Consider the following 14,272-nt stretch of genomic DNA (forward strand, 5'->3'; position numbering starts at 1 on the left):
GCTGTGTCTCATAGATGAGATTTAACGGGTTATTGACGAGACCATGATGGTTCAAGGGGAAATACCAAAACAGTCTGTACAATATAAAGTAGGGTAGTATGAACACAGAAGCTAAATATCAAAGTATTTTCTGGCAAGGAAATTCCGAAACCCTTTTTCGTTTTTTTTTCCTCCCTGGGGATTCAAAATTGCAGGGCTGAAATGGACGCAGTTGTAGTTTATTCAATAATTTTAAAGTAGTTGAAGAACAGACTTGGTGTTGCTGGATTTTGTTTATGTACACATTTTCATTACATTCTATCAACATGGAAAAATACATCAATGAATTGCAGCCAAGAGCAAGAATACTATAATGGCAGCAAAAACAAAGAGTTCATTAGTCATTGAGGACTTTCTATATTCATTGTTCTGAGGCAGTGGGATATAAATAACTTCTAGTGTGCATGCATCTCACATGTCCTGTAAATAATACCAGAGCAGGAAACTGAATACTTTAGTGCCTCAGCCACAGCGACTGGTTGCTTCCTCAGACCTGTGCCCGTTTATCTTCCACAGTGACGCCAAAAAACAGCACTGAAGATTTTCCACCATCTGACCAGCAGGAGGCCTGCAAAAATAAAAATAAATGTCCTGTACTTCATTAAAAACCGGCTCCTCCTTCATGTCCTCCAGAAGGAGGAGGTCAGCTGGCCTTTGGGTGGATTGATCTGCCGGCTCTGCAGTGACGTCTACATGAGGGAAAACATGCAAGTGCAAGCGTTAGTCTGACTCAGGATGATGGATTTTCATTTTGGAGACAGACTGTTCAAAGTCATCTAAGGTGTTCTTCTACATCAGCCGACTGCGCTGGAAACTGTGACAGTGTCTCACCTCTAGAAACTGTTTGAGCCTCATCACGGAGCCCATCTGTCCACTGCTCGTCACAGCTTCAATCCTAAAGAGCGTAAAGAGAAACACTTGGAGTTAACAGAAAGATGGAGTACAACTACTCGCACAAAACAAGCAAATGTTTGTTTTTTTTGACTTTTTACATCATGAATGCCTAATCCATTAGTACTTAGTGAATTGTGTCTGTGAAACGCTATATAAAAGAAGTTGACCTACTTAATAAACAGATTTTATTGATAGCCAAATGATAAGCTGTGACCATACTGCATATCTAACTGTACTTTGAATGAATATTTTAAACGAGAGGGGTGTGTGTGTGTGTGTGTGTGTGTGTGTGTGTGTGTGTGTGTGTGTGTGTGTGTGTGTGTGTGTGTGTGTGTATACCTGGGGAAGTACTCGTCTCTGAGTAGCAGGATGAGCTTCCAGAACTGAATCTGGTACTGTTTTGTCAAAGCGTGACCACAAACCTGCACAGAGCACAAATACAAACCACATTTTTATTCACAGCCCTTTAATAAGAATGAAATGAAACTTAATTCTGGGACCCCTAACTTCTCTAGGGATAGACCTTTCACAGCCGTCGGACATTTCCTCTATTTCACATGCACCAGTTTTGGACAATTGAGGGCCGACTAACTGACCAAAGCTGCTCGTCTCACCTCAAGGAAATCAAACAGCAGTGTTGCCGTGACGTCAGCCAGAGGCTCCATGTTTAACATCTGGGCGAGCCAACGCCAGCCGTGGTTCAGACCATGAGGACTCGACTGAAACGCAACACGTCGGGCTGTGTTAATGGGCAGTATGTGACTAAACGAGACAAAACTCAAATGCTAAAGACAAAAATGCAAATAAAAGATAGCTACTACAATAGCAGCATGGTGGTAAAATGGGAAACAATGCAAGTCTATAAAAAGATGATACCAATATAACATGTCATTGGTTTTTACCCTGCGTCCCAGCATACACACACAGATCTCACCCCTTGCTTGGAATTGTAGGGCCACCTCAGCTGTATGATGGCAGCGTATAGCCGGATCATTCCCGACATCCTCTTTAAGAAGCTGTCCTGACCCTCGACCCCAGAGTCTGTGACCCGGTAACCTAAAATCCTGTGGAAGTGAGGACAAATCAGTCACGCTTTCCTTTTGAAAACTTGTTTTAGACAAAGCAGCTTGGATGCTTCTATGAGTCTTCTGCTGCATCTTTCCTTCTTCAATGTCTCATGTTGAATCCCATGTACTTGCACAAACATACCTGACCCTAATGGCAAATGGAAAGGAGTGTGTAGAGGTGCTGCACATGTGTTTCTCTGACCTCTGGTATTCTTCCACGGTTGTGCCGTCCTTCATTGCGGGGTAATGCGGGACCGAGTATGGACATTTTTGGTGTAGGTGGGCGAGGATGAGGTCTCCCACCCGCGGGTGCAGCTCCCACACACCAGAAGCCACCACAGCGATGGGGAAGGCTGCTTTATGGTTCGCCGCCACTTCTTCTTCTCCTTGTTTCTGAAATTACAAAAAAAAAAAGAAAACATATGAAATGTGTGCGGACTGCATAGGTTTCAGTTATTTGTACAAACAACAAATATGATCCTTAAGAGGTTAAATATGGTTGATCTCATTTTACTATTTAAATGAAGAGAAACAATGACTTCAGAGCTTGTCTGGCTTTTATCTTCACTGAAAGGCAGTAAGCTCAATCATAACGCGTGAAGACACAACTTTGGTTTGGAGATTTAGTGCAAAACATCTCAGTTTTCCCAGTGTGTGTCCACGTGCTGTCTTCTCCTTTTGTTGTGGCCGTGTCAAACTAGTTGGGTTATTGCCAGACTCACCACAAACTTCTCAGCCAGTTTGTAGCTGATGAAGTCCAGGGCTTTGGGATGCAGGGAGACGGAGACGGAGCGTCCCCCCGTCACCACGGTGCGTCCCGACAGCAGCTTGTCGATTTTATCAAAGATTTCTCGGAGCTGCGAGCCGGCAGTGGCTGAGATTTGACTGATAGGGATGGTGGCTGCTTTCTGAAGCTCCGTTTTCAGCTTCTTTGTCTGCAAAAGAGAAATTCACAAGCTCTGGTCAAAACTTGCCAACACGGTAGACGTGGCTGCAGGCAGACAGGCAGACAGGCAGACAGGCAGACAGGCAGGGCGAACAGAGAAGCGGAAACCAACCTGAACGTCTTTGGAAGAATACAGCCCCTCGAAGGACTGAACACACTGAGCAGAAGAATCTTGAAGCTCCTTGTACCACTTCAACACGCTGTCTTCCGATCGGGTCTGAAGGCCTGTTGAGGGGATGAGGTTCAGTGTCAAAACTCCTTCCCGCTTACTTTTTGTTCCTCCCATCTCCTTCATCTCCTCACCTTTGCTCTGCGCCTTCTCTTTAGCAGACGCGGCGGCCGTCTTCTTCGCTGCCTCCTGCTGGGCCTTCAGCTCCTCCTGCTTTTTGCGCTTCTCTTCCTCATCTTGCTCCTGCTTCTTCTTCTTCTCCAGAGCCCTGACCACCTCCTCCTGCATGGCATGGATTAGATCCCTCATCTCTTGGAGGGCTTGCTCTGCCACACTCATGTCCTCCATGCTGGGATACTCGCGCTGAAACACAGACAGATGTGGAAATGTCTCATTCTCGTCACATTGACTTCCCAACATGCCCTTTGTATTTGAGATCAAACAAAGCAAGACGTGACAAACAACAAGATAATACGCATTTAAAATGATCCAAAACAACTCAATTAGATCAAAGAGGCACTCAAACTAACCTCACTCCTTTTCCGCACCACCTCAGACACTTGGGAGCACAGCTGGTTCCCGCGCGTGCTGAAGGAGGTGAGGTCCGCCGGCGTGTCGCCCGTCTGAACCAGCAACTGGTTCAGCTGCAGGATCTCCTCCTGGATGGTGTTGAGGTTACGCAGCCTCTCCCTGCCGTCCACCAGCCGCTGACGCTCCAGATCCGCCTGCCGCTGCCGCTCCAGCTCCGCCTCCCTTAGCCGCAGGTTCAAGATCTGACGGCGCAAAAACACAAATTCAAGATGGAGGCTTATTTGGACGCACAAAACAGGTTAATACATTTTATAAAATTTGGCTGTATGCTCTGATGAAACCTCTGAGGTGGTGGCAGGAGAGTTTCGATCAACGATGTCTATGTGTTGATAAATAGCTGCTATACCTTGAGTCTGCGCTGTTGCTCTTCTCGCAGCTTCTCTTGGCGCCCGATGCTCTCCTGAGTTCTGTTAAAACAAAAATTAGGATATCATGCAGCTTGTATAATTTCCAAATAATGTCCATCATTTCTTCTCGACTGGAGTGGCGCTTACTCTCGGTTCATCATGTCCTTCATGCTCTGGTACTCCTGCCTGTGCTTCAGCTCCATTAACTCCTCGAAGCGTTTGAGCTGCTCAGACTCCAGGCTCGCCACAGACGCCACCAGCTGCTCCTGCAGCTCCTCCCTCTGTCTGAGCGCCATCTGTGCCAGACGAGAAAGACACCGTGTCAGACTGTAGCACATCAGGATTACACCGCAGAAAACAGATGTCAACATATTACCCGACTACTCAACCATCCACCTATGACATAATGCAGTTTTTGTGATGATAGAGAACATCGAATAAACGGTGTCAGTGAAGCGTGAGGTCTTTGGTTACCCAGAAGCCCATTGTGGGTGAACTGCCCCTTTAAAATTGAACTGGATGAAATTTTAAAGATCCTGTGAAAGACCGTTCCCTCCAGATTAACATACAGTATGTCCCAAGAAGGTATAAAGAATGAATGTTTCTGCTTTATCTATCCCATTCATACACATCACTATGCACGTGTATTGATATATTTATCTCTGAACTTTTCTCAGCACATACTTTGATAACATACAGTGGTAACTTGAGCATATGGGGCTGACCTTGGCTTTTTCTCTGTGTTTCTCCTCACAGAGTCGTATGCAGCCGGCCGTCTCCGTGGCTCTGGGCGACAGCAGGGAGATGGCAGGAGGCGTCGCGGGGCCGGAGTCAGAGCCGACGTCCACCACAGCGTCTTTCTCCTTCCTCTCTTCTGTGACCTACAACGCACATGACCACCAGGGAACTCAGCAGGATGAATTCAAAAGTTATGTTTTGGTCAAAACTATATGGTACTGAGCTCCACTGTGCTAGAACAAATACGGCTCATTCATTTGTTCATTCTGTTTTAGTGTAAAAGACGTTTACCTGAATATTGTTGTTATCTACATTGATCACACACACACATGATTAAAAGCACATCTGAATTTCTTCTCCACTGCTTCTGAATAACTAATTTGGAAATGCATGTAAAAGATAAAATAAAAATGTAGATGAAATGCGTCCTATTCAAATGCAGGACCACTAAACAATGTTTCTGTCAAGTGTGGCGGCTACTGGAGGAACACTCTCTCCCTCCCTCTCTCTCACACACACACAGACTTGCAGGTAACGTGAAAAACGAGTCAATCAAATACTCATAATCACATACATATAATCATACACTACTTGACTGAAACACAGTCTGGCTCCTGAAGCCGAACACACTGAATCCAGGACTGCACCTACCTGCTCATGGTCAAGATTTGAAGAAGACGCAGCGTCTTTTCTCACGATTTCGGGGGAAGAGCTCGGAACGGGGGACACCTCAGCGAGTCCAGGGCTGCAATCAGAGGAGGACGAGGATCGCAGGAGGCCTCCAGAGTCGAGCCGCGTCAGGATGATCCCGGACAGCGGGGTCAGGCTCACGGACTCATTATACCCGGACAGAATATCCTGCAGGGACACAAACACACCGAGTCTTAGTCGAGTCCTGATGCGACTACGATGAGCACACTGGAGACCTGGTCGGCAGGCGGTCAACCCGGCAACCCTATTCAGCCCCTCGACAATTTCTCATAATAAAGATATTTATCCTGATGGTTGAACTCTTTTTGCCCCCGGCTCAGACTGCGGGTCCGGACACGGTCTATATCGATAGCCTGGCGGTCGTTAGCCTCAGTGGGCTAACCGTCTTTCACCCACCTCGCCCCTCTCCAGCCAGTACGGGTCACTTTTCAGTTGTCCTTTGGGTGAATTCTTCAAAGCCTCTAAGGTTTTCCACCGCAGTGTATCAGCAGACATGATTACGGAACATTGAACAAGCCCGAGAGTTTTGAATGCCGGGAGGTTACATCAATTACAATCCGACAAGAAACAACCCGCCTACCAATTTAATGGTTCCGGTGTATTTGTGCAAACCCTTTCCGTGGACGAGTGTTAGAATGCTAAAGTTCTTATTGTCGAAATGTAATTGAAAAAAATGGTGAATGTAATCTTAGTGAAATCTTTTTTGCTGCCTTTATGAAAAATCTTTTCAAATTTGGAAATTGTATAACAGAATGTAACAAACATTTGAAACTCACCTTTACTGGAATCACGTAGGTATCCATTATTATTATTATTTAACATTATTTATTCATACCTTAGTAACTGATATTCATACAGAAAAATCCCATAGGACAATTAACCCACTAAATGTTGCCTTCATGAAAAAAAAAGAAAGAAGGTATTTTACTATGTGTGTCAAACTGAATAAAAATGTATAAATGTGTCTTACAACAGTTAAATAAATAACTTGGCAACCGTAGAAGGGAGTCACTTTTCAATTTCAATTAGATAAATGAATAAAAGACACTGGTAGGTTGTCTGTTTTAGATATAAGTCCGATATAAAATTTATTTAAAAGAATTTAAATACCATTCATTCAACTTGTCATATGAGAACGATAATGATCAGTTCGACAGACAACTCAATGGTAAAAATACCATTATATAAATGTGTCTGTAGGTCAGGATAGCTGTTCTCTCAGCATGGGAAAGAGTCAGAAAACACGTTTCCATATGAGGTTTTGAGAAAATTAACATAGTTCTGTAGTGTGCGATTGGTGGAGTCTGACTGCTCCAGTCTCTCCTTCATGTTCTTCAGCTGACTCTGGCAACGACGCTCCATCTGGGGAAGGAGAAGAGAAACAGATTTGGAAATGCAGCCATTGCCAGTTTACAGTTTGATGGGAGGCACTGAAACCAAGAAGCAGCAGGAACAGCAGGACTACCAAGTTGTAGTAAAAGAGACAGAAACACACCTCCTCTTTGCTTCGCTGTAACTGACTTAGTTCTGTTTTGGCTCGGCTCAGTTGGCTCTGCAGGTCCAAGGCTTTGGACTGGGATACTCTCTCTTTGACTAACACCCTCTGCATGCTATCATCCACCTGCAGGGCACAATAACAAAGTGATTTAGGATTCCTGGAGTAAATTGATGCTGTAACATAGAAACGTCTTCAGTCATTAACCAGGCTCTCCTCCAAAGAGTCAATTTGGTTTCATCTCTGTGCACAGTGATGGGTAGCAGACAGAGGTGTTACAGGGTGTTCCAACCTGTCTCTTTGTGTTGTCCAGGGTTTGCTCCAGCTGCCTGGACAGGATGCTGCACTCACAGGATTTCTCCTCCAGCTGCTGCTGAATGTTCTGGATGCTGGCGTCATTCATGGCAAGAAACTCAGACTTTTCTTTGTTTTCTAACGTCAAATCCTGCAGCTTCCTAGATATCAAAAAGCACCAGCGCGTGGTCACATTTTTGAAAATGCATGTAAATGGGTACCGTTAAAATGACAGCAAGCAACAGCTGGAGCTCTTCGATTAGAGACTGTCTGAGAGTTTATCACGCTCGTCTTACCTTTCCAGGCTCTGAAGTTTTTCTTTGAGTACATTGTTCTCGTCCTGTTGGAGCAGATTCCTTTGTTGCCATGTCTCCAGCTGCGTGCCTTGCTGTTCCACCTGTAGATAAACACACATTACCTCAGAAACCAGAGAATCCACTCATTGTTCTTCATCGTGACTTGAACTGACACCTGAGTATATTTCTAGGTTTAGATTGATACAGACAATTTGAGTTGTTGACCACTTAACTCCTCCTTGAACTCGGGTATGATTTCATCTGACAGCTATTGTGGGGAAACTAACCTGACTGGAATTCTATCAAAGATCAGAGACTTTATTATTTTCCAAGATGTCATGATGACTGAGTGTGTGTGTGTGTGTGTGTGTGTGTGTGTGTGTGTGTGTGTGTGTGTGTGTGTGTGTGTGTGTGTGTGTGTGTGTGTGTGTGTGTGTGCTTGCCTTGTGCCTGACTTCAGAGAGTGCAGTGTTATGCTGGATGTTCCTCCTCTCGTGGCCGTCAGCCTCTTCCTGAGCCTGTCTGAGCTGCAGCTCGGCTCTCCTCAGTTTTTCGGGCAGAAGCTCCAGCTCTCTGAGCCGATCCACCATCTTTCTCCTCACCTGGTCCTTCTCCCTCACAAGGCTCTCCTTCACCTCCCGCACCTCCTTCTGCGTCACATCCAGCCTCAGGCAGTACTCCTCCGACTCTAGACGGGCCTGCTGCACCTGCAAAGAGTGACACAGGTCCTTGCTACATTTGATTTATCTAGATTTTAGATTTGATTTTTGAGTCATAGTTTGATACTCAACTCTACTATTTCTAAACAACACAAAAGTGACTTTTCTTTTTAAACTTATATTAATGCAGGTATTTATCCATTTTGTAGTTTTAATATTCAGGAAAGGTTATAAATCGTGAGCCATTTGTTTTCAGTTCAAACACAGAACCATCTTCGCCGACAGTGTGACTGTACCTTCTTCTTGTATTTCTCCACCTGGTTTTCCTGCTTTTTGAGGGAGGTTTTAACCTTAAGAGCTTCAGACTGCATATGTCTCACCGCTTCTTCAGATGACATCACCTGGCCCTGAATGTAAAGTATGTTGATGTTGTTGATAATAAAACAGCTAAGTGGCAACATTATGTAAATTAAAACAATTGAGTTGAACAAACGCAATTCACAAACCATCAGCAGTAAGTAAAGTCAGTAAAACACACTTATTACCAGAACCACTGAAACAGACACATATAAGAGTTACTGTGAGTTTTATATTAAGTAACCTTGAGTCTTTGGTTGTCCAGCTTGGTGGAAGCAGTTTCAGCACTGAGATGATGAAGCTGATCCATGAGTTCCTCCCTCTCCGTCCTAATCTTTTCGTCTGACGAGTAAAGCCGTGAGTTCAGCTCAGTCACCTGACTGTGAAACCAGCAAGTAAAATCTTTATACATTAGATTCTCAGTTCTTACAGTTATTTTACAGTCAAATACTTTATATATAGTATAGTATATTGTATAGAGAGAGACAATTTTTAACATAATTTAACTGTTAATTACTGGTAAAGATAATTTAGATCTAGACTTTAATTAGAAGGAAGTGAATTGATTGAAGTGAACTCACGCTTTGATATCAGATATTTCCTCTTCCAGCTGTGCTTTAGCAGCTGCCTCTTTAGAGTGACGAGCACACCAGTCTGTGGATACAGAGAGAGCTTGTGCCAACTGGGACTCCTAAAAGACAAAATATACAAATATCATTTCTTTATTTAGCATTATGATTTGTTTCATGACTGGTAGACTTTAAGTGACCCAAGAAGCATCCAAGCATCCCATCCCAGCAATGATACATCAAAAGGATTTGAACCATACTCCACCACCATGGCTACATAATGGAGGTAGTTGTCTTTTTCTATCCCTATTTGGTACTTCAGGGTGATTCTACATGTCACAACCGCCTGGAAACGTATTTCAGTTCACCACAGATCTTTTCCCGGATCTGCATCAGATCACATGTTGTTGTTTTCTAAATTCGGGTACTGGGTATGACACCTACGGTAACTCCTCCACTGACCTTCTCTTGAAGTTTTGTTGTGAGCTGCCTGTTGGACTCCGCCACCCGGTCAGCCTGATGGGTATGAGCATGTCAGATCACATCAAATGCAAATTTAATTATATAGCAATATCTCAAAGGGATTAACAGGCCCACAACAACAGACGGTTCCCGACCCAGACCACGAGAGAGAGAGAGAGAGAGAGAGAGAGAGAGAGAGAGAGAGAGAGACTACCTCCCATTCTCTCCGGCGCTGCTCCTCCTCCCTCTGCTGCCTGAGGGTCTTCAGCTCCTCCTGCAGAGCCTGGAGCTCCTCGTGGTGCTGCTCATGGCTCTGCTGCATCCTCTTCTCAGCACATATACAAATATTTAACTTGGTTTAACATACCATTCTTTAGTACAACTCCCTCCTCTGCCCATGAGCTATAAAGGGCTGTGGAGAGCTTTTTGGTGCAGCTAATCTATATGTATATGTATAGTATATATAGTATATAGTTTATATGCAGGAATAACTTGTCATTCTTTTTGTTGCATTTGTTTTGGTCTGAAATACATTCAGAACAAAGATTTTCACATCATTAAATATATATGCCAACTTGGCTAAACATGTTGGTACACTTAAATTAAAAACATAAAACCCACATATCGTAGTTGCAACACGTTTGAACAGCTAATTGGCATCCATTTATTTCGACATAACTTATTAGTTTAGATAATAAAAAACTAATGAAATGGCCTGGACCAAAAATATTGATACTCCTTAGAAGAGGTGTAGTTATAGTGATATTTGAAGTAGTCTTTTACTTTCATTAGTATCACAGGTTTCAATCTTATAATCTGTCATTCACCCTGTTTAGGTGGAGAAAAGTCTCCCTGTTCTGTTTGGTATCATTGACACACTGATCATGGACAAGACAAAGGAAAAAAGAGAGTTGTTGAAAATGGACAATGAAACTATTATCACTTTAAATGGGGTATAATTAATTTTGTCCATATTTTCATGTTTTAATGTCTTAAATAAAATTTTACATTAAAAATCAAACGCAAAGTGGAATAACAAATAGTGGTAATAGTAATTCATCTTATGTTGTGCTAAAATGTAGATTGCACATACATGTACATATATAAATTAAACAGGCCTCTATGTTTACATTGTTGATGGCTCGCAAATCAGTTAGCAACATATTTCCACATTCATTAAAATTTCGGCGGAGAAAACCTAATTTAGTAAATAAGAGTAAATCATTTGAGACTGTTTTTTTCTTTGATTTCAAAATTCCCTTACCTGAATCTGAGAGGACAAGATGCTGTTTTCAGCTTCTTTTCTGTTGAGCTGAGATTCCAGATGGCCTCTATTTGACTCTAGTATTCTAGAGAGCTCCTCATTTGTCTTCACATTATCCTGCCATGACAGAGACATTGTGACACAACACATGAATGGGTGCACGACTGCATCAGATTTCAACCTGTGTTTACGCATCTATGACAACATATATACATGAAACATCTTATATGGATAAACAAAAACACATTCCCTAATCATAAACTTCATTCAGTATCTGCTGTTTGGAGTTTTAAACCTTTTCAAAATCCAAATGCTCTGCAAGCTTGAAGGCTTCTTTTTCTTTGTTACTGAGTTTTGTCGACAGTAGCTGTAGGAAAATGAAAAAACATGTCAATCTCTTTAAATGTTATCTGGTGGCAGATGAACAAATGCATGTGACTGTTCTTGTTACTCACCGTGTTCTCTGCTTCACAACTGGCCAGTCTTTTCTTTAATGCATCATTCTGCTCTGACCACATCAGAGATTCTTTCTGTTGATACAATAACACAGCAAATAAAAAATACAGTATTTGAATCAAGGAGAGAATGTTTGCGGCATTACTGTATGTTTGCTACAGGAGAGAAGAGTTAACTTGGTCGTACTGTGTTATGGGATTTTCCTCTTTTGCTTTTGTGTAGTATGAACACATAAAAAAGAAGTACCTCATATTCAGTCCGCTCTCGGAGTTGCTCTCGGAGGCTGTGGTTCGTGCTGTCAAACATTTCAATCTTCTCAAACAATAAATCTTGCTGCCGTCTGAGTGAAGCTACGTCCATCTTCAATAGCCGCTTGTCCTAAAATAAAGAGCTATGGTCACCTAAACAACAGCCATTTAACAACAGACCTCTTTTTTTACACAAACGGTTTGGCACAAACTGTTTCTACCATCATATTTACCTTAGGGAGGCTATCAATAGTTTCCTTCAAGGCTGTGAGCTGATTGGCTACTGCTATGCCATCGATCTCTGCTTCTACAAGAGCCCTCAGAAGCTGATCTGTCTCCTTGTGGGAAGCCCCAAAGTGTGTCCTATAAGCATGAGAAATGTGTAGTTATAGAGCCATTAGAGCAGAAGTTTAAATCATCAATGTTCTTCACCTCAGTCAGAGGCCAGTGCCATTTGCTGCCCTGCAGGGTCAACGTCCAAGACCTCAACTATTGTCAAAGTCCATTAAAGGAACTTTTTAGCAAGTTTATAATTATGGGGTCTCTTGCAGCAAATCATTTTCCATTAAATCCAAGAATGGCATCCGTACTGGAGTACATGTTGTCTACATTTTGCAAGTTGTCCACCCAAAGACATGTCACCAAACAATAAAAAGTCATCACAAATGTCTAGTCTATTATCTACAGCGTTTGCATTTCAGGATGGATGGGATGGGATTCGTGTTAATGCAAACACAAACTTGTCATTTTGATTTAGTTATCTTCCTAATGTGTCTCCTACATACTTCTTTGAAGAATGTTTGCATTCCTGTTCTCTGAGCAGGGTGTTCAGATTCTTGGACATCGCTCCCAGCTCATCTTCCTGCACTGCATCTTCATGTTGAATGTGAATCCCACTTTCTGACTGATGTTGCACTTTGCTGCCCTTCCTGCGAGGTGTAGACTGATCATCAAGCATACAAGACAAAAGTAAGTACAGTGGACACATGTTTGAACTAAAAAGCTGTTGTAAATTGAGATTAATAAACTGTATAGTATGCAGATGAATGGATATGTAATAATAACAATCTATGCAAATGATCGTCCCCTTCCTGAACATGTAACACACACATTCGAAATCATGCAACTCATTTGCTGTTCCAGTAAGAGTGAAAGTGAGCGTTATTACTGTATTCTTCATTAAATTTAACTTTCATTTGAATTGTGGACTGTTTATTGACCTGCCACTTGTATGAGCTCACGTCTCTTTGGCTGGACAATCTTCCTGGAGGAATCCATGGTATCTGAGCCTTTGACTTGACCCCATCTTCTTTCCTCTGTGCATCTTTGATCTGATTTTGCAAAAACGTACACAACAGATTTGGAGAAAAAAATAAGAGAGACACTACTTAGGATCATAATGTTTTACTTGTTTGCCTATTGTCAATACGAAGTTACAAAATGTGTGTTGTGCTCCCCCCCCTCAATGTAGGCTACCACTCCTTTAAGTAAATCTAGCAAACAACGAGAATGTTAGAATGTTTTAGATAGAAAACAACATCAAAATATCAGTCGTACGGTCAAAAACACTGTGTAGCTTCCTGCTCAGACCAATATGTATCCTAGGAATTCTGAAGAAATCATCGGTTAGAGAGGCACAATGATTAGAGATGCCGGAGTACAAGTGTAAGGCAAACCTGAGGAGTCTTAACGGGACTCCTTCTCATATGAACATGCACAGGTGTTGTCTCCGATACATGGACATGAACAGGAGGCGGTGAGTCTCGGGTTTTCATTCTTTATCCGCGATGAGTTCACCGCTCGCACACTGCGGACAAGGACAAGAACAAGAAGAGCAAGGACAAGAAGCGTCTAAGTCATTATCGCTACACGGACTTCTTCTGTTTTGACAAGATTAACATCCTAGGAACGAGTTTGGATAAAGACATTGTTCCTGGTTGGCTCGTTCGCAACAACGCGTTCTGTGATTGGTAGATGAGAGTTTTGATGCGCGTTGCCTCTAGTTACGGTCCACAAGGCTACTAAATGGGTGCACTCCATTTATGTGATCGCTGTGCCGGTTTATACAAAGTGGCAAAGGCGGTGTAATATGGATAGAGTGGCGGCGCTTATATAAGAGTCGACGTCACTTGAGTTGACAACATACGAAAATATTATTTTTGGGGGCGTTTGCAATTATTATATACGTATATACATATATGTACCGTGCAGTCTTTGGAACGCTTGTGTCACTTTGCGTTTATTTTGATAGATTTCTCTTCCAGGATTTCACAGCGCACCCAGTATTCACACCGATTCTTACTATTTCCGTGAAAATATCTCACAATTTGTAATGTTTAATCCAACAGCATTGCCTTGTTAGTGCTTTTAAACTGAATGTGTGCGTCGCATCATGTATAAAGAGGGCCTCTGTGCTTCTTCCTCTGTTGAATTTCCGGCATGGTGGACACTGCGTAGCGGAATGCTGCCCTCCTCTATACGCAGGACGTTTTCACACTCCAAGACAGTCCAGATACTCATTTGTTAACGTGAACATTTATTCTATATCAATTTTTTTTTTGTTTATACTTTCCGGACATTTTGATGGTTCTTTCCGGAGCGAAACAAGGACATTTGCCTTTATTTCCTGTATATTGTTCGGGAAAACAAAACATGCTGCGCCATCCGTGG

The 14,272-nt window shown here is 42.7% G+C and overlaps 2 protein-coding genes across 3 annotated transcripts; both read right to left on the reverse strand.

Moving 5' to 3' along the window:
* Positions 1-248: 248 nt before the first annotated feature.
* Positions 249-6,068, reverse strand: gle1 (GLE1 RNA export mediator). Its single transcript, XM_076151187.1, has 15 exons — positions 5,899-6,068; positions 5,443-5,649; positions 4,779-4,934; positions 4,201-4,349; positions 4,053-4,113; positions 3,646-3,888; positions 3,250-3,478; positions 3,059-3,171; positions 2,723-2,935; positions 2,203-2,393; positions 1,868-1,997; positions 1,548-1,652; positions 1,273-1,355; positions 871-934; positions 249-728 (listed from the first exon to the last, which is right to left on the reverse strand). Exons 1-15 carry the CDS (start codon positions 5,995-5,997, stop codon positions 660-662), a joined length of 2,112 nt encoding a protein of 703 aa, XP_076007302.1. The 5' UTR covers positions 5,998-6,068; the 3' UTR covers positions 249-659.
* Positions 6,069-6,577: 509 nt separating this feature from the next.
* Positions 6,578-13,741, reverse strand: LOC143001158 (outer dense fiber protein 2-like). Of its 2 annotated transcripts, none has more exons than XM_076150611.1 (18): positions 13,279-13,741; positions 12,844-12,933; positions 12,388-12,545; positions 11,836-11,965; positions 11,601-11,732; positions 11,354-11,428; positions 11,194-11,265; positions 10,899-11,015; positions 9,849-9,959; positions 9,635-9,688; positions 9,185-9,294; positions 8,848-8,983; positions 8,543-8,653; positions 8,031-8,294; positions 7,588-7,688; positions 7,290-7,452; positions 6,998-7,123; positions 6,578-6,864 (listed from the first exon to the last, which is right to left on the reverse strand). In XM_076150611.1, exons 1-18 carry the CDS (start codon positions 13,375-13,377, stop codon positions 6,721-6,723), a joined length of 2,193 nt encoding a protein of 730 aa, XP_076006726.1. In that variant the 5' UTR covers positions 13,378-13,741; the 3' UTR covers positions 6,578-6,720. The 2 variants fall into 2 exon arrangements, with proteins under 2 accessions (XP_076006726.1, XP_076006724.1); XM_076150609.1 differs by having other exon boundaries at positions 12,823-12,933; positions 13,279-13,708.
* Positions 13,742-14,272: the final 531 nt, after the last annotated feature.

The sequence above is a fragment of the Genypterus blacodes genome, unplaced genomic scaffold, assembly GCF_046128005.1.
Source record: "Genypterus blacodes isolate CSIRO-AG114 ecotype Tasmania unplaced genomic scaffold, CSIRO-AGI_Gbla_v1 ptg000053l_1, whole genome shotgun sequence".
Lineage (NCBI taxonomy): Eukaryota > Metazoa > Chordata > Actinopteri > Ophidiiformes > Ophidiidae > Genypterus > Genypterus blacodes.